The sequence below is a fragment of the Pollachius pollachius genome, assembly GCF_949987615.1.
Source record: "Pollachius pollachius genome assembly, chromosome: 12".
Taxonomy (NCBI): domain Eukaryota; kingdom Metazoa; phylum Chordata; class Actinopteri; order Gadiformes; family Gadidae; genus Pollachius; species Pollachius pollachius.
In genome coordinates, this window is record NC_136945.1 from 3,306,854 (window position 1) to 3,330,577 (window position 23,724).

The following is a 23,724-nucleotide window of genomic DNA, read 5'->3' on the forward strand; positions in this document are numbered from 1 at the left end:
CACCAATAACAATTGAACTGTATTTAATGCAACCTGGATGTTCAGTTCAGGGGACATCGGCCTCTTTCCCCAGACATGTAGGTCAGTGCACAGATTTCCCTCCACATGGCTCTAACCACTACCCCTACCCCCACCCCTACATTCACACCGGGGGGACTCCCTCCTGTTACACCCTCAGATGGGGGTCTCCCTCATAGCAGACAAAAGACAGGGGGATGGGGGGGGCCGGTTACCTGAGGTGAAATTGTATGGGAAATGAACGACGGAAGGCAGATCTTACAGAGCGTATACCTTTGCCTAGCATTTTGTGTCAACTACGAGCACCCACTCTGCAGGAAAGCAGGATAAAGAGCGAGGGAGTGCTCAAGAGTCTCACACAGAGCACCACTCGCAGGATGCATTAAGGATGACTTCATGCGCTCGCAGCTGCGGCCGTGTAGCTGCGCATCGTTCACTCTTTATGCCAGAAGAAAAAGCTCTTTCAGGATTTGGGCATCAAAATTTAATTTTGACACGGAAAAAAGTGCAGCCAGGGTTTTTAGGTGGATAAAACGGATGCCACATTCTGATGATCTTCTCTGAGAAGGAGTGCCTGTCAGCTGTACTGAGCCACAGGACCAGAGAGGAGTCTATTCTTATCACTCCATCAGCTTCAATAGAGTTAGAGGCAGGGTTTGAGTGTCAACACGTAAACATGCAAACAAACATCCTCTATTCCAACACAGATAAAACTAGGACAGAGTGTATCATTTTCAGAAAGTGCGACGGTGTCAAGGCATTTGTGAGAAGGCTGCAATGTCGTGCCTTTGACAATAATAATTTTGTGTTAATAAAGGTTTACTTTGCAATGTTGACCTAAATAGGGTCTGAGGGCTCTCAATAATATCTCTCCTTCTGCAACTTCAGATGGTGGCACAATTACAACATATCCTCCCTAGTCTATTCTTGTCAAGCTTTGTTCCAACAAACATAAATCACTTCTTAATTATGAGATATATTTGTACTTGAGCAAACAACATGTCCCTTGCTCTCCTCTCCTTGAGACCACATATATATATATATATATATATATATATAAATATATATATATATATATATATATGCATTAGCATGCACATGCATGTACGCATACAAACACAAATCCACACACACACACACACACACACACACACACACAGCTTTAAATGTATGAAAGTTCAAATTTAAATCTTTATCCTTATTATATCCATTCAATATATTTTATATTTGATACTCCACTGCTTAAGTGAATGAAGAACACACACACACAGTTTTAAATATATACAAATGTGTCTCTTCAAACACATAAGCAGTGGATTAAAAGTAATAAAGTGAAAAAATATTGAATGGAAATTAGGAAAATACAGTTAAGTACAGCCGCTTAAATGTTGTTGATACTATTAAATATAAAAAGGTCTTGGGTATAAAAGGTTCTTCCCAGTCCTACAATTATTAATTTATGTTCAGCGCTGCTAGTGGTACAATCCTGTTCTCAACGTGAAAGCTGTTGACACATCAACTTCTGTGGGCTTGGTAGTTGGAGAGATGATTAGATCATCATGTATGCATTTCCTACCCAGATTTTTAAACAACCGCAAATTGTGTTAATCATTTTGACTAAGAACAAGAAAGGAATAGGTAAGTAAGGGCATGGTTAATAATGAACCAGATTTGGCACACAACATAAGAACTAACTATCATGCCATTATAGTTGATTGATTTGATTGAATATAACAACATTCATTCACGCAAACTACACCAATGATTATATATGTATTAAACATATTATAAAAAGCTAAATGTTAAACACATGTCAACATTCATAAGAGAAACTCAGCGAAGGGATTTGAGCAAAACAACCACTAGGCAAGTACACACTTCACCAAAACACAAGTTAAACACACATTATGCTTAAACAGACAACAACATTGAGGGTGAAACATGAAATCTTAAATTAAGGTACAGGAAATGACGCCCCCACCAAATGTGGATTTGGTGGGGGTGTGTATAGATGCATGTGTGTGCGTTGTGTGTGGAAAAGAGAGAGCTTGTGTGTGAGAGAGAGAACGGTCCGTATGTGAGTAAGTGAGAGGTGTGTGTGTGTGTGTGTGTGTGTGTGTGTGTGTGTGTGTGTGTGTGTGTGTGTGTGTGTGTGTAGGGAGGCTACAAACATCCTACCAACCAACACTGACATTTATTTTCCTCCTAAATGGTCCAATGGTTGAGGAACCACAACTTGCTTTTTCCGACACCTGGCTATACTAAACAGGAGGGGCATTGAATTTCCCAGTGGAAAAGGACACGACATGGTGTGTAAGCACACACACACACACACACAAACACATACACACACACGCGCGCACACACACACACACACACACACACAAACACACACACACACACAAAAACACACACTCTTCTAAAAAACATTATTTATTGACTCAGAAATACTGAGTGCTTCTTGTACTTTTGCTACATGTCACATGTCCAATGTGGAGGACCATCATAGGTCACCGTCTAAATGCTTCATGAGGTGAATAATTCCGATACGAAGGGAGGCCATTGCTGCCATCCTGGGGGGACATGGCAGCTTGTTGAACTTTAACACCACTGAGAAGATGTCAATGAGAGTTCATCACCAAATTGACATTTATTATTATTTATTAACCTTTTATGCCATTTCTCTTTGCTCCATTTTCAGACGAGAGACCGAGACAGAAACCGAGAGAGAATGAGACTGAGACTGAGAGACACAGACAGAGACAGAGACAGAGAGAGAAATACAGCGACAGCGACAGAGAGACACAGACAGAGACAGAGACAGAGACAGAGAGACACAGACAGAGACAGAGACAGAGAGACACAGATAGAGATACAGACACAGAGAGAGAACAATGCCTTGATTGAGGGAGTTCGCTGTTTCGACCTTTAATGCACCAGAGCAGAAGTAGAAATTGTGTGATCAACATATTGACGATCCGTCCAACTCTGCCTTTCATCAATCTGCTCAGCGGGTAGGCTATGAATGTGCTGTTGCCTTGGAGGAATGTATGAATAGGCCTGTGTCTCTGTATGACATCCCTGTCGCATTGGGGAGACCAATAGCGAGGGTTGCATAAAGATTTGAAGTAGTTTTTTCATTGAGAATATATCAAGCACATGAGCCCTTGTCCATAAACAACAAATCACTTGAAAACATACAGATTGGTATGACTCCATGATTGAATACTTCTTTGAACTTGTTTTGACAATTAGATGCAGAAAATTAGTTAATTATGTTTTTCAATTTTGCCAGACATTGCATTAAATGACATGACATAGGCAAGACTCCGTTGGAAACACCTATAATACAACCATGTCTTTACACCTATCCTCTATCATGAGCCACAGTGTGCAATACATGTTTTTGTTGATAAACGTGGAGGAATATGTTCGTAAACAAGTAAGAATATCGTCAGAGACAAAATATCGAATACGTCTTACCCTACCTCATTGATGATTTCCCTTTTCCGATGTTTTGGTTTCCCAGTTCATTCAAAGGTTTGAACATTACATTGGTAGTGAGACAATGTATACCAACATGATGGAAAGCGCGCTAGTTCAAAGTGCCAAGGTGCCTTACGCGCTGCAGCCAGTGTTGCCAGATTGGGCGGGAAATTTGGCCCAATCTGGCAACACTGTCTGTGACGACGGAGTACAACAAAAAAAAGACGGAGCGAGATCTAATTGGTCAGCATCAACCGTCCTTCTATCCACTGAACCTTCAAGGATAGAACAAAATATGACAGGAATCGTATTGACGGGAATGATGGCGGCCCACGAAACACTTTCCGTTTGCAAAAAATATAATAAAATATAAAATATAAATGGATCTGGGGTCTGATCGGTGAATTTGGGATCCGCAACTAGGCTATATCTACCAGGACCAATGTTGGGACACGCGGTAGGCCTGTTATATGTCCACTCCCACCAGCATCAAAAACTATACATGTACATATCTACCCATTCTCTAACACAAGGGTATCGTCTAGTGGTAAAAGATGGGTGAAGCTTTTGGAATCATCCCATCTATGGAAGTGATTGGTGTGTGTGTGTGTGTGTGTGTGTGTGTGTGTATGTGTGTGTGTGTGTGTGTGTGTGTGTGTGTGTGTGTGTGTGTGTGTGTGTGCGCGCGTGTGTGTGTGTGCAAGAGAGAGAGGTGGCGGTGGGCCATGGGGCAGAAGCCACCCCCTCTATGTCGGTCCCAGCCAAAGCCCTATGTCACCCCCCAAGCATCCATATGAGAGCGCCTCAGGGGCCAGAGAGAGAACTTTGACATCATTGATATGAAGTTAAGGGGGGGTCAAGGTACAGACTGAAGCATACATAGTGAAGGTCTTCATTACTTTATTGCTGCCTCTTTCACTTTGTTTGGCTTGATCGATTGGCCTCAGTGTGCTTTCTTAAGTGGCATGTCGTTGCTCCAAGGCAACGTTATAATGCTGTTGTAAAGTATCGTAGAGAAGACAAACAGGATTTGTTTGTTTAAAGGTGAACTCAGTTGCAAGTATGCTGCTTTGAGTTAACGCGTATACACACGCACTACCGTATTGTCACACCCCTTGGAATTGAATACCTTCCTGCAGTCTATCCAGTGACAGCTAGCTCTTGAGGACCAACAGGATCCCACACACAGACACATGTGCACAAACATACACACACACACACACACATGCACTGACACACACACAGACATATACGCAAACACACCCATGCACACACACACACACACACACACACACACACACACACACACACACACACACGCTGGTACAAATACAAACACACACACACATTCCATCCCAAAAGGACGGCAGCAGGTGGGTTTATTAGGGTGGGCTCCCTATGCAGGAGGGTATCAGGGTATTTATGATGGTGGGCTGTGGGGACCGGACCCTCTGACCCTCCATGGAAACACAGAGGAGCTGCAGGTTGAGTTACTGTCTGTATCCGTCTGGGAAATAGAATAGCTTTATGTGTGTGTGTGTGTGTGTGTGTGTGTGTGTGGGAGGGATGAGGGTTATGTGTGTTTGTGTGTGTGTGTGTGTGTGCGTGTGTGTATGGGTTTGTGTGTGTGTGTGAGTGGGGGTTAGGGGGCTGGAGGGGGGAGCAGGGGTGTGGTGAGAGAGTGTATGACACATTTCATTCCTCCGCCACAGAGAACACCCATTCAGCGGGGACTACGTTTCTGCTAGCTCCCACACACACACACACACAAACACACACACACACACACACACACACACACACACACACACACACACACACACACACACACACACACACACACACACACACACACACACACACACACACACACATTTCCGGCATAAAATGACTCTCATTGCTCTCCTAACACAGCTTGTGTGTTTGAAGAGTGATGTTTTTGCCAGAACTTCACACACTCTCCCCCCACGTGTGTTGAGATCATGAGGACCTGAGGAAGCTGATGCTTCCAGCTCCCCAAGCGCAGAAGAGAGAACACAACGCAGCCGGAAGTGGGACTTCTCATGGGAAGTCCGGTGACACGTCTTAAATTCACTTCACATTTTTCCCTCCTACATGCGGCCGCTTGATTTATTCCTCGTGCATGACACATGAGCCCGCGTGCCCAATACCGTTGCATGGAGCCTTGGTGCTTAAAAGGCACCATTATAGGGTCTCTGAAGCGCAGAAGCCTATCAATCTCTTGGCATGCATAGACATCTGGCCGGCTTTTGAAGCTGCACAGGCCAATGTTGCTATATAGAGCCACAGACGGACAGACAGAAAGACGACAAGAGTTGCAACCGGACAGTAACTGATACCACTTCCTCTTCACCCCTGAAGCCCCTCTCTCCCCCAGGGGACTTGATCAACAGGAAATGAGGCTGATAATAATAATCATAATAATAATAACACTGAATTTGAACTGAGATGAACAAGCGGTAAAAACAACAAGAAAAACAATAACATAAAATAGTCATTGAGCAAGGCTTTGATAGTCATTGAGTAAGTCTTTCTCTCCATCATCATACGCGAGTGTTGTCAACGCTGTCATCGTATTAGAGATCTGATTGTGTCATAGTCATGTGACATGATATAATGTGAATGCAACCACTCCACTAGGAGGCTTCCTACTGCCGAGGGTGCTTGGGTCCAAAGGTTGTGAGTACATCAATTGGTCCTATAGTATTTATATACACATATATAGTAGAGGTCATCGGATCTATGGACAATCATAATCACCTAAGGGTCTAGCTCAGGGGGACCCCACATACACAGGGCCGTAAACACGTGCCCGGTGTGCAGGGAGGAAAAGAGGTATTGGAAATGGAGAACAAATGGGCACCAGTCCATTCTTAGTCCCCACAACATGTGTGTCAATGCATGGGATTCCTTTGGTTCGCATCCATCATTTACCCTTCCTCTACCTAGCAACAACCAATCTCCAGCCTTTCTGTTGGTCATCCTATGAGTGCATTGTCTTCACCGCATCAGTCCCAGGTAGCCCTGCGCTCACACACGCCTAACCCTCACCCCACATACAGCAGTGACCTATCTTACAACTCAACAGATGGCCTCTTTTACAAGCACAAAACATACTTTCACCACCTGCTAATGTTACAGATGAACTTCACTTTACTAGCCAACCCATGCAGATTCTCCAAACGCCAACAGCTGTGAAACGAAAAGGTCTCTCTCGACTACCTACCCCAGCCAGCTGCAGTATGCCGGGAGATACAGCGGGGTCCGTGTGCGGGTTGCGGTCCATAGAAGTTCCCTGGTCCGCTCCCTTCCGGATCACCGCACTGTGAATGCACCCCATAGTTCCAGCCGCCCGGGCACTTGCCCTTGCCTTCTACCCCCCCTAACACTTCCACCAAGTGTCTTGGAGTTTGTCCTCAAGAAACTCTGGCCTCTGCTGCTCTGCCCTCGCTGACCCTCTCTCTCTCTCTCTCTCTCTCTCTCTCTCGATCGACAGACACCTTTCTTCTCCTCCCTCCCTCTGATTGTTCTACTCCCTGGCTCAGTCCCTCATAGTAAGAACCAACCTGCTAGTGTTTCCCTGACAGCCAGAGTCCTCCTGGAGCGAGCCACATGCCGCCTTGCCCCCCTCTCCCCCCACCTCTCCACCTCCTGTTCCCCAGAGACTCCGCTCACACCCCTCTGCCCTTCACTCCTAAACAGCCTGGCGTGCTGACTTTTAAAAAGGTCCCGCACAAGACTCTCCTTCTGCCCCCCGTTCACGTCTCCCCTTACAGCCTCTCTCTCTCTCTCACGCCTCACACAGACCAACAACTCTTTCTGTACACAACTTTCCTTTGGCTTCGCTCACTGTCGATCCAGGCTGCAGAGTGTGAATGTATACAGCCACACACTCTCGCTTCAGTTTACCCTCCCTCCCTCCCTCGCGCTCTCTCTCATTCCTTTCCTTCTTCCAACTTGCCAATCCCTCGTTCTCAGCTCTCCAGAGCCCTGGGATCTCTCTTCCTCCTCCAGAATGCTAACAGACCACTCTTCCACTCTTCTTCCTCATTCCTTCACTTCATCCAGCTCTTTCCCCTATCTCTCCCTCTTTACCTCTCCGGCTATCACTCTCCATGGGAGCGAAGGGGGGCAGCTGTTTTGCCTGGTTGATGTCAGAGCCTTCCCCTCTCTTTAGTTTCAGCTATGTCCCCCCTCTCTCTCTCGCTCCCCTCTCTCGGTCATACACTCTCTCTCCCTCTTTTTGGTCATAATCTCTCTCTCTCTATCATCGGGGAGTGATTAGATGGTGGCTGACTCCAACATGCTCACTCCCCGGACAGCCTCACGTAATGTGGCCCAACAGGATGCTCATTTGATTAGCCCCATTTCAACATCCACTGCGGGTCTAGAAAAATAAAGAAGAAGCTTGGATACACTTCAAGTCTTTGGTCCATTGTGGTGATGCAATATAAACATTAACGAGTGAACCGCCAAGATGTGGGCTCTGTCCAATTGGTTTTGGTTTTATATATTGAGATGATCAGGGCACAGGTGTCTCAAAATGTCATCTGTGCCCTATGTTTCCCTATGGGTGCGTTAGGCAGCCTTGAAGTGCTGATGACCATTGGAGCTTTCCTCCTTCCTCTCCCTTGTTGAATCAATAATGCAAAGACAATGAGGGACTCTGTTCTTACATTTTTGGATTTGTTTTATATCAGTTAAACTTGCATGAAAACACAAACACACACAGCTGCCAAATCCCCCAAACTATGGCTTCACAATAAACCCATTCAAAAACCATGTTTACTGCCTCCAGCTAGAGCCCACTGAACATAAATGGAGACAAAGCCGATCTGTGACGAATTAGACTTTAAGTTGGGTTCAGAATCTTTTTCCTCAAGGCAAAGCAGAACTAAGGAAATTCGTGCATCTCACTGGTGGTAAAAAGCTGGTGCCATGACATCAGCTGTCTCTTGGTGACCAGGCCATGCACTCTGCAACTTAAACATCAACCATTAATGGAAAAACAAAACAAATATCAGGGCGAGAAAATCACTATTAAAATGTTGTCGTAGCCATTAGTGACAGGAGCCAATGGTAGCTATCGCAGCACATATGAAGGTTTGACATTTGAAAAAATAAACAAATCTTGAGGACCTCCTAGGGAAAACAGCAGCTGGTTGTTCAGTGTGCAGACTCTTATTCATGCACCAACACAAACTGTGAGCCCATTGGGGGATTGAGAAAGCAACCACAATGGATATAAGCCACTGCATACATAGGCTTTTCTTAATTACTTAACAACGCAGCTTGTTAAAAGGGTATATATATATATTATTGTAGTGCCCCGCTTTTAAAAATCTTGCCAGTGTTGTGTCTGTATACCACAATTGGCGGCAAAACCACTTTATTAAGTTTAAGACTAGGAGTTCCCCATTAGATGTCAGAACTGGTGACGGGTGGGGCAGGCGCCAGGGCATAGACTATAGTCCGAATCCTGGCAGAGACAACCTAGAAACGGTCAGAAGAAGTCTGTTGATGCTAGGTCTGTGAAAACTTCCTTTATGAGCTGGGAGTATGAGATGAGAGGCACAGCAGGACCCGAATCAGCTGCTGCCATGCAGCACGGGTCTCGGCAGGGGGTCAAGAGACACTGCGTTCCTGACGCAACACTAAAAGCATGGACCACACCGGGAGAACCAGGGTGACGGGACTGTTTCAAGTCCTCATTGTCACAAAATGTGATTTATGGGGTGAAGTGAAACTTGAAGAGACCAAACTAAAGTATTGACTGGATGTAATTGGCTGACAACCAATTGCCATGCATTGTGAAGCAGTATAATAAATACGTAGCCTAATACCCTATAGAAAGTAAACCAGAAAAATAATTTAATAGAAATGTCGCCAAGAAGTTTTTGTATAAACTAACCTGTTTTACCTTCTAGAAATATATTTCGCAGGTGTGGCTGCGCCGTTTGAGACTTACGGGGATAAAGAGGGCCCACATTCTCTATTAATGTACTCTTTGCGCCCAACTCATCACAACTTGGAAGATGTAATCACGTCAGCACGCAGAGGTTTAGTGCCTCACCTCAGGAAGTGTGACTCATTCTAGAAATATTAAGTGAGTGATAGAGAAACAGGAGAGACCTGGAGAGTCTTTAATTGAAGCCATCATCCAGCATAAGGTCCATTATTGCTTTCACATCAGCACGAAGGTTGGGAATAATGGTGACAGCACTTGATTATCTGGCTGAGCAGATTGCTCATCCTCTGCATGCATCTGACATCATTGGGCTAGGAGGCATAATACTGAACGGCGCCTATATACTCAACAAGTTAAAAAAAAAAGAAAGCATTACTTCAAGATGTGTTGATCTGCAAATATTTGTTCAATTACGTAAGTCGTAATTTACAATTTGCATATTTACGTTTTTTTTTTTTTTTTTTACTTATCAACAGAAAGGTAGTCAATGATCAGGAAGTATGTTGTATTTTATGAACAAGGCAAGTCACAAGTTGAAGCAAGTTATTCAACCAAACTGAGTAAAGCTACATCTCCTGCAATTAAACTACCACACCCGCACCCCAAAAATATGCAAAAATCATTTCCCCACTTTTCCATTTATTTATTACAATTAGTTCAATTTTATTCCAACTTCTTTTCTTCGAATGTATCCGCTACCCCTTTTCCATTTAAAAACGTGTCCAGTATGCGACTATATTATAAACTGAAAAGTCCTGACTGTGGAGAAGGGGATGGGAGGGGAATATGGGGTGAGGGTTCGATGGGGGGGGGGGGGATGCGGGAGGGGAATATGGGGTGGGGTGGGGGGGCTTCCCCCAAAGCCTCTCATTTCATGAGGAGATATTTGATTCCATATTTAATGTGATTATTATTTTTGCCATAAATCTTCCCTCCATTTTCTTGATCTCTCTCCGGTCTCTTCTTCCCTGTATTCAATCTTCAGCACTGTCCCCTTGCTCTCCGTCCATCAGCAGGGCAGCATATTTACTCGCCGAGCTGAACTTCTGTAAAACAAACAGCAAGAACAATTCATTCCAGTGATCACTTGCTACATGGTGCAGTTTCGAGAAAAATAATTATTGGCAACAGATAAAACTCAGTAGGAAAGTGATAGTAATGTAAGAGCACAAACAAGTAAAAAACTGCTTGGAACCGGAGCGTGGAGGAGCAACTGATGCCAGCGTTTATACGGACATCGGCTGGCGTTGGGCTCCATGGTGAAAGCGCACTCTTGAAATAGTGGGACTCGCATACCATTTTTTAAAATATGGTATAAGGGGTGGTCTACGTGCTAGATGTGGGAGATAACACGGGGATGGGAGGAGGGGGGAGTCAGTTCTAGGGGTGAGTCACACATCAACGTCACTCCGCTCAGGACTCACGGGGATTGGGCTCTCTTCGTATTTCTTTGGCTCTGCAGGTGGTCTGGAGTCTCGGTCTCTTCTGTTATCCTTTCTACAATCAGAACCAACACTAAGGTTAACCTTAGAGGCCAGCCGAAGGTCCTCCAAAGCCCAGAGATGAGGGGCCAGGGAGTCACTGGAGAAAGACACTCACGCACACACTCACTCAGAAAGAACAACCGTTCAGACCAGAGCGCTGACAGAAGGATGATTCAAACTTTTTGAAGCCCCAAATCATTGCCCAACAGACCTCTCTGGCCAACTGTTAATGGAAACCAGCTCACATAATGCCACCAGGGGCTGGGAGAACATTAACTGCACTTCGGTCTCTTGTAACCAAGAGTGCAAGTCTGCCAATTTATCGCAACTTGCGTGACTATACACGATCGATTGCATATAAGGATTAATATGAAGGCTCACTGATTTTGATTAATGTGAAACAATAGACAGTGATTTAGCATCGTCATTGGTTCTGAGAATCAAATAAAATAAAAATAACAAAGTACACTAGGGATGGTACAATGCTTTATCTCTAAACACCCCACGGGAAAGAGCAGATGACACACACCAGTTGTATAGCTGAGTATATGAGGAATAAACAGATGCTCTCTTTCTCTCTCTCTCGCTCTCTCAAGGCCAGCTTCGAGTCGCTAGCTTCGATTGGCTGACCTGTCGGCCTCCCTCCGCCGGTCTCTGTTGGGAGCCTCTCCTCGACCCCGCCCAGCTTCGGGGCCTGCGGGCCCCCCACGCCCCCGCGGGGGACCCCGGTCCCGTCGCACACCGTCAGCCTTATGCTCGTCTGTAAGGACAGGCCATACAGGTGAGGGATCAGCGACTACATGACTACTACGACGCACACCAGGCTGCACACCACACTTCACCCAGAGCAACAGCGAGGCATTCAGCAACGCTCGCGTCGGCCCACCGACACGCGGCTACCCGCTAGCCCTCCGGCGTCTTCCAGCTGCAACGCAAGCCTCTTTCAACGCCCGCGGGGGGGGGGGGGGGGGGGGGGGGGGGGGGTTAGAATGCAAAGCAAACTCTTTAAAGCGCAATTCACACAGAACTCCTGGACGTTAGTAGTGCGATAAGGGGGGGGGGGGGGCTCAGCGGTTTAATGGATGCTGTACATCGCACGGCTTGACATGACAAACAAAACAAAAAACGACAACAGTCAGGTCCATCGGCTTGTAGCGGGCATCAGTGAGCCTTACCCTTTCCAGATCCTCTTTCATCTGCTGAATTTGTGGCGCTGGAGATATAAAGAAAAAGGTGGTAAATAAAGGTCACAAACTTTCTGAATGCTGATGGAAACCAAGAGGAGTGACTCAGCTCTGGGTCGGGACATGATCAATTAGCGGTTAGCTCATAAGGGATGGAGACCGTCCAAGTGCCCCGGCCCCCCACTGCACTCTATAATCCCTTGTGTACAGCATTTCTTTCCATAACTACTGATATAAATATTGTTTGTACATGAGGTCAATGTTTTAACATGCGTGTCTGTTTTTGGGCTAATGACCCAAGTCAGATTTGGAGCATGTGTTTGCAACAGTCAGCAATCGATTGTCATTTTGCGCAATAAACTTAGAAAAGAAAGGACTAGAATATTACAATGCAATGAAATTAACATCCATAAGTATGTAGCCATAAGATCCTTTGACCAAGGAATGCTTATTTAGGGGACATTTGTATCCAAAGAGGCTCATAGTGACTGACACAGGCACCAAGGAGCTCGAAGGGCTTGGGCATCTTGCTGAGCATAGAGACATTGCAGAGACATATCGCTGGAACCAAACTAACATTAAAGAAGACATATTATACCACCAGGTGTGAGTGCGATTAGTCTTACAAGCCGTTTCGAAAATCCGCCCCATATGACATCACTAGTGGGCGTGTCCACCTAGTTCTGTGCTGGATAGATGAGCAACGTTTACTTCATTCCACTGGGTAGGATGGTAGACTGATCTATCCAGCACAGATCGAGGTGGACACCCCCACTAGTGATGTCATATAGGGCAGATTTTCGAAAGGGCTTGTAAGGCTGATCACACTCACACCTGGTGGTATAATACGTCTCCTTTACGGCTGAGGGCCCAAACCACACCGCATCAGCCACTGCTACACTATCCTGTAGCCATCGCCCATCCGGTTCCTGACCTGAGTTTAGGTGGAGTTGTACTGCTGGGGGAGATTGAGGAGAGGCCGTCCTTGTCGCTGGAGCTGGTGCTGACCGCGCTCCGCTTAGCCCAGGCGTTCTCCTTCGGAGGGGGGGCGGGCACCACCTTCAGCGGCTCCTTGGAAGAGGCGGAGCCGGTGGAGAGGGGGCGCGGGGAGGTCCCCCCGGGGGAGGCGCACTCTTCTTCCCTCCCGCTGAACACCTCGCCGTCCACGGAGCGCTCGCTCTCCCGGCGCCGCGTGCCTGGTGCGGGGCAAGGAGAGCCATCTTTTCAGACGATTTGAGAGAGCTTAACAACATGGAGTTACAGTCGGGGAACGGAGGCTTTCGCAGGAAACGGACAGAAGCACAACCACACTATTCCAACGTAAAGATGCTCAGTCCATTTCTTAAGAGAATACACAGGTTTCATTGACTACATGGCGCCTGTAACTCTTTAAAATAAAATGCCCTCGGATCGTTTTTAATGGCCCCCCTTGTCTTTTAGCAGATAAAAAAAAAGGACATGGAACCAACACTCATTTTAGACATATTTCTGAGCCCATTGTCAAATTACAAATCATTGAATCACTGCCACTATTCCTTTTCATCAAACCAAGACCTTTAAAACGTGTGCTATGCTCCACACAAACACCAACAGTTCACCCGAGGTTCTGATAACCTACCTCTCCCAGAGGTGCTCCCTTGCTGTGATGACTCACTCCCTGTGCGAGATCGCTCTGCCTGCGGTTCCTCAGTGCGCCAGCTTGGGTCCCTGAAGACACACAAGATGCTAGGAAATCAGAACAGCCTTCAAAGAAAGTTACCTCTTTCAAGATGTGAATACACACATATAACCACCCAAGTAGTCACGCGTGTTGAACGTCAATCAGTGTAGTATTGGGTAAAGCGTTTCCCCTTTCCCTCATTTGGAGTCAAGGCTATGCTCCCATTGCCGGCATCCACTTCAAATGAAGATATAGGATTGTACTAGTGGTATGGTCAGATGGGGTGTGGGTTTCTGCTTTCGCCTCTAACCTGTCTCTATCTCGGGGCTTCCTGTCGAGGCCTCTGCCCTTGTCGTCCTCCAGCTGCCTCACCAGCCTCTCCTGCTCCTTCTTCAGCCTCTCCTCAACCTCTCGCTCCTTGGCCGCCGTGTCCACTGGCTTGGCCGCACCGAAGATGGAGGAGGCCCTGCTTCCAGAGCTGGGAGGGGGCGCTGGAGGCCTTTCCCCTCCGCTGATTACGCCACCAGCACCACCCTGCTCCTCCTCTTTGGGCACGCTACGGGGCTTTAGGTTCAGCCGGGGCCTGCTTGTGGCAGCTGTGGGGAGGCGGGGGCACATCAGAAGAGGAGGTCATGGCATGAATAGGACCACATGGAATGATTGCATCTAAATACATGTTGAAGATTTGATTCCAATTCATGTACACAGTATTTGAATGGGTTACAAAAGAAATGACTGGAAGGACTGCAGCAGTACTTAAGCTCACAGCTCATTCAGGCATATACATTATGTTGGGTGTTTCTGACGGTATGAACTGCACACATAATGAAACCGTGTAAGAACGGGCATGGGTAACATTGATATTTGTTCTTACCCTCACCCCCCCTCTCCTCGCGCTTCTCGTACCGGTCCTCGCGCTCCCCGCCGCCATAGCGCTCCCGCTCACCATAGCCACCTCTACTCGGAGCGTCATCATAGTCGCGGCGGTAGCCACTTCCGAAAGCACGGCGGCTGCTGCTTCCGCCGGCACTATCACCTCCACGGGAGCCAAAACCTAGCAGGGAATATATAACGTGTTAGGGTCTGTTAAATTATAAATCCTAATCTGATTGGCTCAAACAGGGCCACAAGAAATATAATCTTGTCTGATTGACTTAAAATGCAGGTAAACTCACTGTTTCAGTTCGAATTCGAAAGACACATCCCAATGGTTAGGACCCATTTATGAAACTTAAAAGTACCATCGATGTGAAGGATGTTGCATTTAAAATGACATTGTACTATAAGTAAGCGTATCCCTCTCTCGGACAGGAACATTTAAATCCATCGCTGCCCAGACCGAGCTCCACAAAAACCGTGACGTTACGGGCTAACGTTAGTGGTCGAGGAGCATGACCAACAGTCGGAAAATCGAAACAAGTGCTGCTCCATAAATCCACATGCACACTGTAGTTATACTATAACAATAACTGCTGCCCTGACCGTTTTACACATCCACTTACCAGGCAGGTAATTCTTCCTTTGTTTCATGACATCGAAGTGTATACTAAAAGGCATCGTCATCGTGACATTCTTTTCCACTTCAGAAAAAGAATGCCAACTACTTTGGGAGTAGGGTCAACATAATAAAATCTTGGTTGGCTGAAATTTCAACCAACTGTATGACAAATCGTTGGGGAAATAAATCACCACGTCATCTTTAGATTAACTTAATCGGCCACTGTGCATTCTACTCTACAGGCTAGGCAACATATCACATACGTGCTGGTTGGAGAACATCAGTGGGTTTCATATGCAGTCTTCGTCGAGTCTGACACGGTTATTGCATAGGTTCAATATAAAGCCATGGAGCGCTGCGTAGTAAATAGACTACACACGTCGGAGGATTTTACATTTGAATTTATTTAGTGTTTAAAGGCCCCATGACATGCCACCAGGTGTGGTGTGATTAGCTGTTACAAGCCGTTTTGGAAATCTTCCCCTTATGACATCACATGTGGGCGTGTCCACCTAGATGTGTGCTGGATAGATCAGTCTACCAGCCTACCCAGTGGACTGAAGTAAACGTTGCTCATCTATCTGTCACACATCTAGGTGGAAGGGCAAGATTTCCAAAACGGCTTGTAACGGCTAATCCCACCACACCTGGTGTCATGTCATTGGACCTTTAATATAATGGGTCCCAATGGATGGCGCTTAAATTCCTGTTAAGGTTGCAATTCTGATATGTTCACACTTAAAGCCTATCGGGGGATAAACATGAAAGTGGATGGAGAATCGCAGACAACATGAAAAAAATGTATGACTTCTGGGGTAGGATTTTCAGAAACGATTTTAGGTTCACAGGCACTTCAAAATAGGTATGGCTGAGACAGGGAAGTATTGAGGTCTGTATGACAGGAATCCATGTTTCAGTTGTTAAACAGTGGCTGCAAGGCCAATATAAATAATGAACACCATGTGGTGTCATCTTATCGACAACACCGTGAGCGCATACGTTTTAGTAAGGGCGGCGCCATGGTTATAACAAATGATAATTGTGATTATTAAGGTTGATTAACCGATTATCAGTTAAATCATGATTCTGTGGCGCCTGCTGTATAAGAAAGTATAATGTTCAAACAATTGCCGAGTTGTAATGGTTTGCAACGAGTTTTTCCAAACGCACAAACTTTGATGCATTTAGTTTATTATAATTATCCTTAATTGCTACCTTTTATGATTAGTTCATTGAAGAGGTCAATAGCACGATCTACATTAATATGCAATTCATCTTGTAGTCCTACCCCAGTTGGTATCAAACCCCCCCGGCAGTGTTGACGCCATGCTGCATCAGCTAGAGAAGCCCATAACAGAGACGTACAGCAGATCGGCATGAGTCCCAGGACGTCTCTTACCTCCCCTGTCGTAGTCTCTGCGGTCCCCAGCATCGTAGCGTTCCCGGAAGCGGTCTCGTCCGCCACCTGATTCGTAGCGGTCGTTGTCGCGGCGTGGCCCGTCTTTGAAGCGGTCGGATTCGAAGCGGTCTCTTGAGCCTGCCACGAGATAGAAAGGTTTGATGCCGATAGATCCAAATGATTCATAGCACTGCCGAGACGAGCTCAATTGGGCGGTCTGCTGAATGATCAAGTGTCTTCAGCGGAAGAACAAAAGCTTGAGGAAATCCTGCCAGCTATTGTAATTCTTTTCTCCATGTAGCACTTTAAGAATCAGCTGACACCACTGTCCATTACACCCTTATTACGATAGTAGACGTAAATAGCCCAATTTAAGGCTTTCATTTGACACACACACACACACACACACACACACACACACACACACACACACACACACACACACACACACACACACACACGTTTTAAGCTTCCAAGTATGTTGCCCCCCTCAAAACATAACATGCAATGTTATCCAAGAGGCAACACTGGGGCAGGTCTCACGTTCGCCAAACGCATCTTCTTTCTTGGGAGGCGCGTCGTCTTCATTGACAGGGCGGGCTCGCCAGTCCGTGTCAGTCTTGTCAGGACCCAGGTCGGACATGCGCCCTCCTCGGTCGCGACCCCCCATCTGCCCATTGTCCCTTTCTGAGAAAGGATACACAGACAGAAGAAGGAGACATTAAGACAGGAAGAGGAGACAGAGACAAGAGAGGGCAGGAGGAGACAGGAGAGGGCAGGAGGAGACAGACAGTAGAGGGGAGGAGGTAGGCGACAGGAAGAGACGGACAGGCGGAGACAGAAGGCAGCACACAAGAGTGAAGTCTGTGACCTGTCTCATAAGATCCACCAAGATAAAGTGAAAGGCATAACTGTTAATGGTCAGCATCGTCTTTTAATGACCCAATAGCAATCCAAATGTGCATACTACAAATAAATTACCCTTGTCATTAGACTGGTCTGCAATATCCACGCGGATCCTTCGGTTTCCAAGGTTCTGGAGGCAACATGGGGCAGAACATAAAAAAATAATAGATAAGTCTGAGTCAGCACCATCATACCTTGTGGACAATGGCTTTTACAAAGGCTTTTTTCCCCAAGAGAAAACCCTTCCATGGGATGTCCCAATAGCATAATAGGTTGCGCTTGTCATATACAAAGATAGAGAACTTTGTTTCATAACTAAGGGATATTGAATAAAATGAGACTTACCTGCAAAACAAACTTGAGTACATATTGACATACACTTAACATAATGCCTCTCTGACCCATTACTAACAGAGGTCACTGCAGTCTTTTAGCCCCAGGGGCAGAGATTGCAGGCTGAGACTGTTCAATATTTCTTGTTTTCACGCCAAGGCTCTTTCATGGTTGACCAGAAGTGGCCTGGTGATGAATAGCAATCAAATATATGCATTGGAGCAACGTTTTGGAGCTGCCATTAAAATCAAAGAAAGTTCCCCATGTCACAAAGTTTGACAAGATGACCAGGAAGGCCCCAACATCCAAACCGAAAGTGAAATGTACAGGAGCATGGCGGTGCTGTGGTGGTTTATTCAAATAATCCCACGTCTCGAATACCAGTTTATGTTTCAAAGTGGTTTCATTTAAGAAGCAAATTTATTGGATTCTCAACTTCACACTACGAATTTCAGTGATCAGACACTTCGAAATAGACGCAATCACCAGTATGAGTCCCGTGTGTCTAATACGGTATACCTTCCGTGGCCTACAATTACCCCCTTAAAAGCTACCAAACTAAAACACTTTAAACGGTCAAAACGGTCAATTGTCTTACGTTTCAAAGTATCTCGGGATATAAACGGACATTACAGTCAAATTGCTGTTTAGAAGTGTATCGCGCCAGCTCTACAATGTAATAAAGAACGCAGTGGAGGTCCAGTGTGAACGTTACGCACACAGCCTGCATACAATTGTTTGTTGTTTATCATAAAATGATAAACTGACCATATCTGTTCATTGGTGGGAACTATCAGACTTCAAGAAAGACACCCACAAAGAGAGTACAAGGGTACTTGTGTACTCCACTGGACAGTGTTTTCCATCCGTGTTTTTTGGTCATTTCTTGCATCCCTACATGAGCTGATATTTGGTGTGCTCATGACTTTGTGAGTAATTGATGGCCTGTCACTGTTCCACTTGCTCTGCTCATACATTTTGTGTTTAGTTGAGCGACAGTTATGCAGAGTTATGTAATTTCGACTTCATAACATTTCATAAAATTCTGGAGCGGCTCGCCAATCATTTAGTATTCTGATAAACAAAGGGAAACCCTTCTTGATGTACAGGTTTAGCAAGAGTCAAAACGGCTCACCTCCTCGTTCAGATTCAGGGCCCCCAGAAGGGAATCCACGTCATCAAACTCTGCGTAGCCGAAGCCCTTCAGGCGCTCTGGGTTGCTGGGCTCCCTGGGGAGACGCACAGCACTGATCTGGAGATGGAGGAAAAGTACATTAGATCAATGACATAACAGGGACTCGCTAAGGTGACACAGTAGTGACACTGGGTGAACTGTGACTGGCCTTCCGTCACCTGCATGTCACCAATTGGAAATCAACTTTCTTTGACTGAGCATTTCAAGGAACACCGTAGCTATTATCTTGCCTATTTTGTTGCAGCAATGTTTAGCCGGCAATGATTCATTAGCCCTCGATAAATGAATGGAAACCCAACCCTAACTGTTTCATTCCTCTACCACCACTACTACTCAAGCAGACTTGTTATTGACACAAGATTATATAAATGATATTAACATTTTGTAATCAAATTGATTAATGCATGCAGAAAACGAACAGTGAAGGAATTAATTCATGGTTGACTGGCATGACCAAAATAAATACATTAAGACAAGAACCCAAAGAGTTCCATCAAATCATAGAGAGACTAGAATATTTAGGCAAAAATGGCCACAAAATAAAAAACTAAAACGCTCAGAAGCCTCATGCACCAGGCAAACGCCACCGTTCAGTCATGGCGAATTTAATAGACCTCGTTTGCAATAAGCTCCATAAAGAGAGTAGGAAAAAACCGAGGAGGTAGAAAGCTTCTCGTAGGAAGCGGGCAAGTTGCATGGCAACTGCGGGCAATTTGTTTGTTTTTTTTTGTATTCCATGTGTAATCTGCCTAAAGGACAACACTATCCTCCATCACAAAACAACCAAACTTAACAATTCAGGGAAACACATTGTTCCAAACTGTACTCAGTTCTTTCCTTACTTGAGATACCTTTAGACACTTGGTTTCACCTTGCATGGTAGTGCAATGACTACTACTACTACTACTGCTGCTGCTAGAGATGACAATGCCCAATCGTTTCTGGGCTAAAAAAACACCATAAAGGACATGTCATTTGGGTCCTGGGTGCGATTTGAATGAAAACCAGGGTGGCCGAAAACAGTGCCTGAAGTGCTGGCAAAGATCAGCGGAGGCACAGCAGACCGTAGAGTGTGAGTGCACAATTAATTGCTTATTTGTCAAAATCTTCATTTTGCCCAAGTTAAAAGGTCAGAAACAAATGACTACAACTCAGCAAATGCATTATTATTATTTTTTTTAGTAAGCGCCAAACAAGCGTAATTTAATACGTATTCAGTTTTTCACAATGAATAACCACAATATCGGGCAAATGAACATTAAATTAAAATATGGTGCAACCGGAGAATCTGCATGGGACACTTACTGCCAGGCCACGGAAGAAGTCTTTGATGGATTCCTCGCTGACGTCATAGGGCAGGTTGCCCAGGAAGGCGGTGTAGGGTGGGCTGCGGGGCAGCCGGGCGCGGTCCACATCAGGCTCGCGGGCCGAGCGCGGAGCGGTTGGCAGAATGGAGCGGTCGATGGACGACCGGAACGAATCCTCCTCTGTGTGCCAGGAGGTGGAGACTGCATGGACAGATAGTAGCCAACAACAATCATGTTATCGTGTACCCGTGGTCATGTACATGCTTGTGGACCACAAGGGGTCCTTTAACTCCACAATGACGACAACAAAAGAGCTTTACTGTTCTTAACGAATACAAGACTTGCTATTGTTGTGCTTGTGAAATGAAAAGCTGTGATACGACTGACTAACTCCACATTTTACGCATCATCATATCATCATTTAGAAGATATTTTGAAGGTGAACAGTGTGCGTGCATGTGCGCACCATCTCCATCCAGGTCATCAGTCTCATCGGCCCAGCTGGTAGACTTGGCGGGGTAGTTGGGAGGTGGGGCATTCCCTCCCCTTTCCCCTCCTCCTCCTCCTCCTCCACTGTCCTCAGACAGGAAGTCAGTCAAGGAAAAGGTCTTCCCTTTCTTATTCCCCTTCTTTTTAGCTGCTATAAGACACACAAAACAAAGAAAGGAGTTAACATCACTTTCATTTGGAAACTGAAGATGGAAATCCTTTTCCTACCGCTTTATAAATCCATGCTGGTAAACAGGAAGGTATCATGACATATTTAAGGTAAAAACAGAGAACACGGCAGGGAAATGCACCAACATCCCCTATTCAACAACACAATAAGAGCAGGAGTCCCTGCTTTTGTTGACAGCTTTGTCTGTCCCCAGATTAACAGTTCAGTGGCCGTGCTTCAGTTAACTACGACCTGTCCCTGTGAGATATAGGAAATGCAGTGTGCCGACCAAGATAAGGAATGTATTACCCTGATGGAGAATTCCTTGTCTGAAAGAAAATGTTTAACTAATCAATGATTCAAGTATGTCCTGCTCATAACATAGGGAGTGGTCAGTAAATGTCCAACAATGGCCCTGTTGGTTGCAAACTGAATATAAAAAGAAAATGGAGGACAAGTGCGCACCTGTTTACTTGTGACATGCATGCATTGAGAGTATTAGAAGATATAATTTGGATGCATTTTTTCAAAGAAACTTGTTTGTTCAGTTTCTGTATTCAGTCAATGGCCGTTTGTGGGGGGTTGGACGGCGGTTTGTTTTGATCCTGGGGAGGGAGGTCAGAAGGACAAAGCTCCCAGTAAGCTTTATTGTCAAAAATCCAGGCAGTCAGGGCATTCTTTCACAAAGCGCAAAAGCCATACACATACCCTACACACACTTGCTGTTTACACTTTGAGCACTGCTGTACCCAAACACAAAGATGAATGAAAACCAATTAATCACTCAATCGCACCCGTGGTACTGCATTGAGACATGTACACCGTATCGTAGATGCATTTACAGTGACTAATCTAGCTCCCAAGATGTTATTCAGACGTTACGTATGATGAGAAAAAGAAATCAGTCTGTTGACTTGCTAGCCAAGTAGCCCGCCATTGTCTTTATGCGAGCATAGTCAGCATAGGACTGCTGACGGGGGAAGTATCCCCTGCTTAGCTGGTCAGGTTTTAGGGCCTAGCGCTCATGGCTGCGCCAGCACCAGAATGCGCCACTAGTAAGCAGCAGCATACAAGTTAAAGACACACACATGCGGATCAAAGTTGGAACACACTGTCAAGGGTTTTTTGAATGCGACAGACACCGCTAGTATGGTATTTATCCATCGGCTACTAAACACGGACATAGCCGAATTAAGTGGCGCACGTGGGGAATTCCGTGGGAAGCGCACATTATTCAAGTCGACCCCTCCTCCAAGAAATGCCCGAACCGAGGCGACGAAGACACAATGTGGCGTTTCTTTCCGCAGTGGGCGACACTTCATAACATGACACCAAATCAATCATAAACAGAGTACTCTGAAAATATTTGAGCCGGTATTCGCAGAAGCGACTATAATATTCTGTGAATAAAGGAATTCCCGCGATATCTGCGCAGAGATGGCTAAATCGTGCAAGTCGTTCCCTCGCACATACCGCTCTTTCGGCCGCTGCGACTTTACTGGGACCAACAACCGCCACGCGTGGTCGTTCTCGTACGACAATAACACCGATTACTAAAACAGATGTTAGGCATGATGTAAGCTCTCCGTTCGATGTATGGTCGAGATAATACACTCTGAAATATCCTAAACGACCCAGATCGTTCACCCACATAAACCTCACCTGACGCCGCCATCTTGGAGAGCGAGTTGGTACCAGAGTCCCGGATGAAGGCGTCACAAGTTTATTATCGGGAGCGCGCAGCGAGGTCCACGAGCATGTCTTTCCACAAGTCCACTTTAGTTCGAGAAGGGTCTCTAGCTGCAGACTTTCAGGCTCAGGCCTTTCAGTTTGATTCGGTTTTAATTCATAAAGATTTATTGGCATGTGAGAAAAACGATACGTTGGCAAGCAGGTGAAAAATTAGGCCAAAATAAAAACATGAATAAGGTTAAATATCAAAAGTAAAACACAAAATATATACATATCCAAAAGTTGAATATTAAAAACTATACAAGTCAAATATGGAATAGGACTCTCAGAGTGTATAAAAAGTTTAAAATATCCCCTGATAAAGTAAAGATACAGCGTACATACACTGTATTAACAGTATGGAGGTCTTGGGGGTATAGTGCAATCGTTGTGAACAGACAGAAAAATTTAAATTTTATGTTAACAAAGATGTGCTATGTTGTGGCTGTGTTCACTGAGTCTGTACCTGTTCAAGGATTTTCTTAGCTTTTGGTCAGTCATGGGGATCAGGTATTCTGCAACTGTGTAGTCACTGTTTAGGGACAAGGAAACATGCCAAAACCTTCCCTTTGTTTTACTTACAATTTGGTTTAGCCTGATGTCCCAGGACCAGTATTCTAAGGGGACTATTTTCTAGATGCAACTCTCTGTTGGTGAGGGGCTTGTGAGATTTCTAGTTTGATGCTTATTTGTATGGCAGAAAAGTCCCTCCTTGCCTTGTCTTTCAGGTCTTTCACCGTTGTTTTTTTTGCTCTAGAGTAACAGTGTCTAGGGGAAATTGTATTTGTGGAGGCTGGGTCTTTCTTCAAATATCATTATTTTAGTTTCACTGTCATGGGCCAGGTTGGAGACAAACTTTGCAGAAGATGCTGTAGG

The 23,724-nt window shown here is 45.4% G+C and overlaps 2 protein-coding genes across 5 annotated transcripts in view; both read right to left on the bottom strand.

The window, feature by feature from the left end:
• LOC307083960 (tensin-2-like) overlaps window positions 1-6,986 on the bottom strand; it is a 32,072-nt gene extending 25,086 nt beyond the window's left edge. The window contains exon 1 of the mRNA XM_079748040.1: window positions 6,752-6,986. Coding sequence (XP_079604166.1) covers window positions 6,752-6,865 — 114 coding nt within the window. The 5' untranslated portion in view covers window positions 6,866-6,986. The remainder of the gene's footprint in view (window positions 1-6,751) is intronic.
• Window positions 6,987-9,983: 2,997 nt separating this feature from the next.
• On the bottom strand, window positions 9,984-22,799 carry eif4ba (eukaryotic translation initiation factor 4Ba). 4 transcript variants are annotated; one of them, XM_079748560.1, is made up of 15 exons: window positions 22,780-22,799; window positions 20,926-21,099; window positions 20,458-20,660; window positions 19,093-19,209; window positions 17,700-17,754; window positions 17,262-17,405; window positions 16,719-16,856; window positions 14,696-14,875; window positions 14,132-14,417; window positions 13,780-13,868; window positions 13,096-13,357; window positions 12,153-12,190; window positions 11,608-11,737; window positions 10,918-10,990; window positions 9,984-10,539 (listed from the first exon to the last, which is right to left on the bottom strand). In XM_079748560.1, the coding sequence occupies exons 1-15, from the start codon at window positions 22,790-22,792 to the stop codon at window positions 10,468-10,470; spliced, it is 1,974 nt and encodes a 657-aa protein (XP_079604686.1). In that variant the 5' UTR covers window positions 22,793-22,799; the 3' UTR covers window positions 9,984-10,467. The 4 variants fall into 4 exon arrangements, with proteins under 4 accessions (XP_079604686.1, XP_079604685.1, XP_079604687.1 ...); XM_079748559.1 differs by having other exon boundaries at window positions 13,096-13,381; XM_079748561.1 differs by lacking the exon at window positions 11,608-11,737 and having other exon boundaries at window positions 13,096-13,381.
• Between the last annotated feature and the right edge of the window lie 925 nt (window positions 22,800-23,724).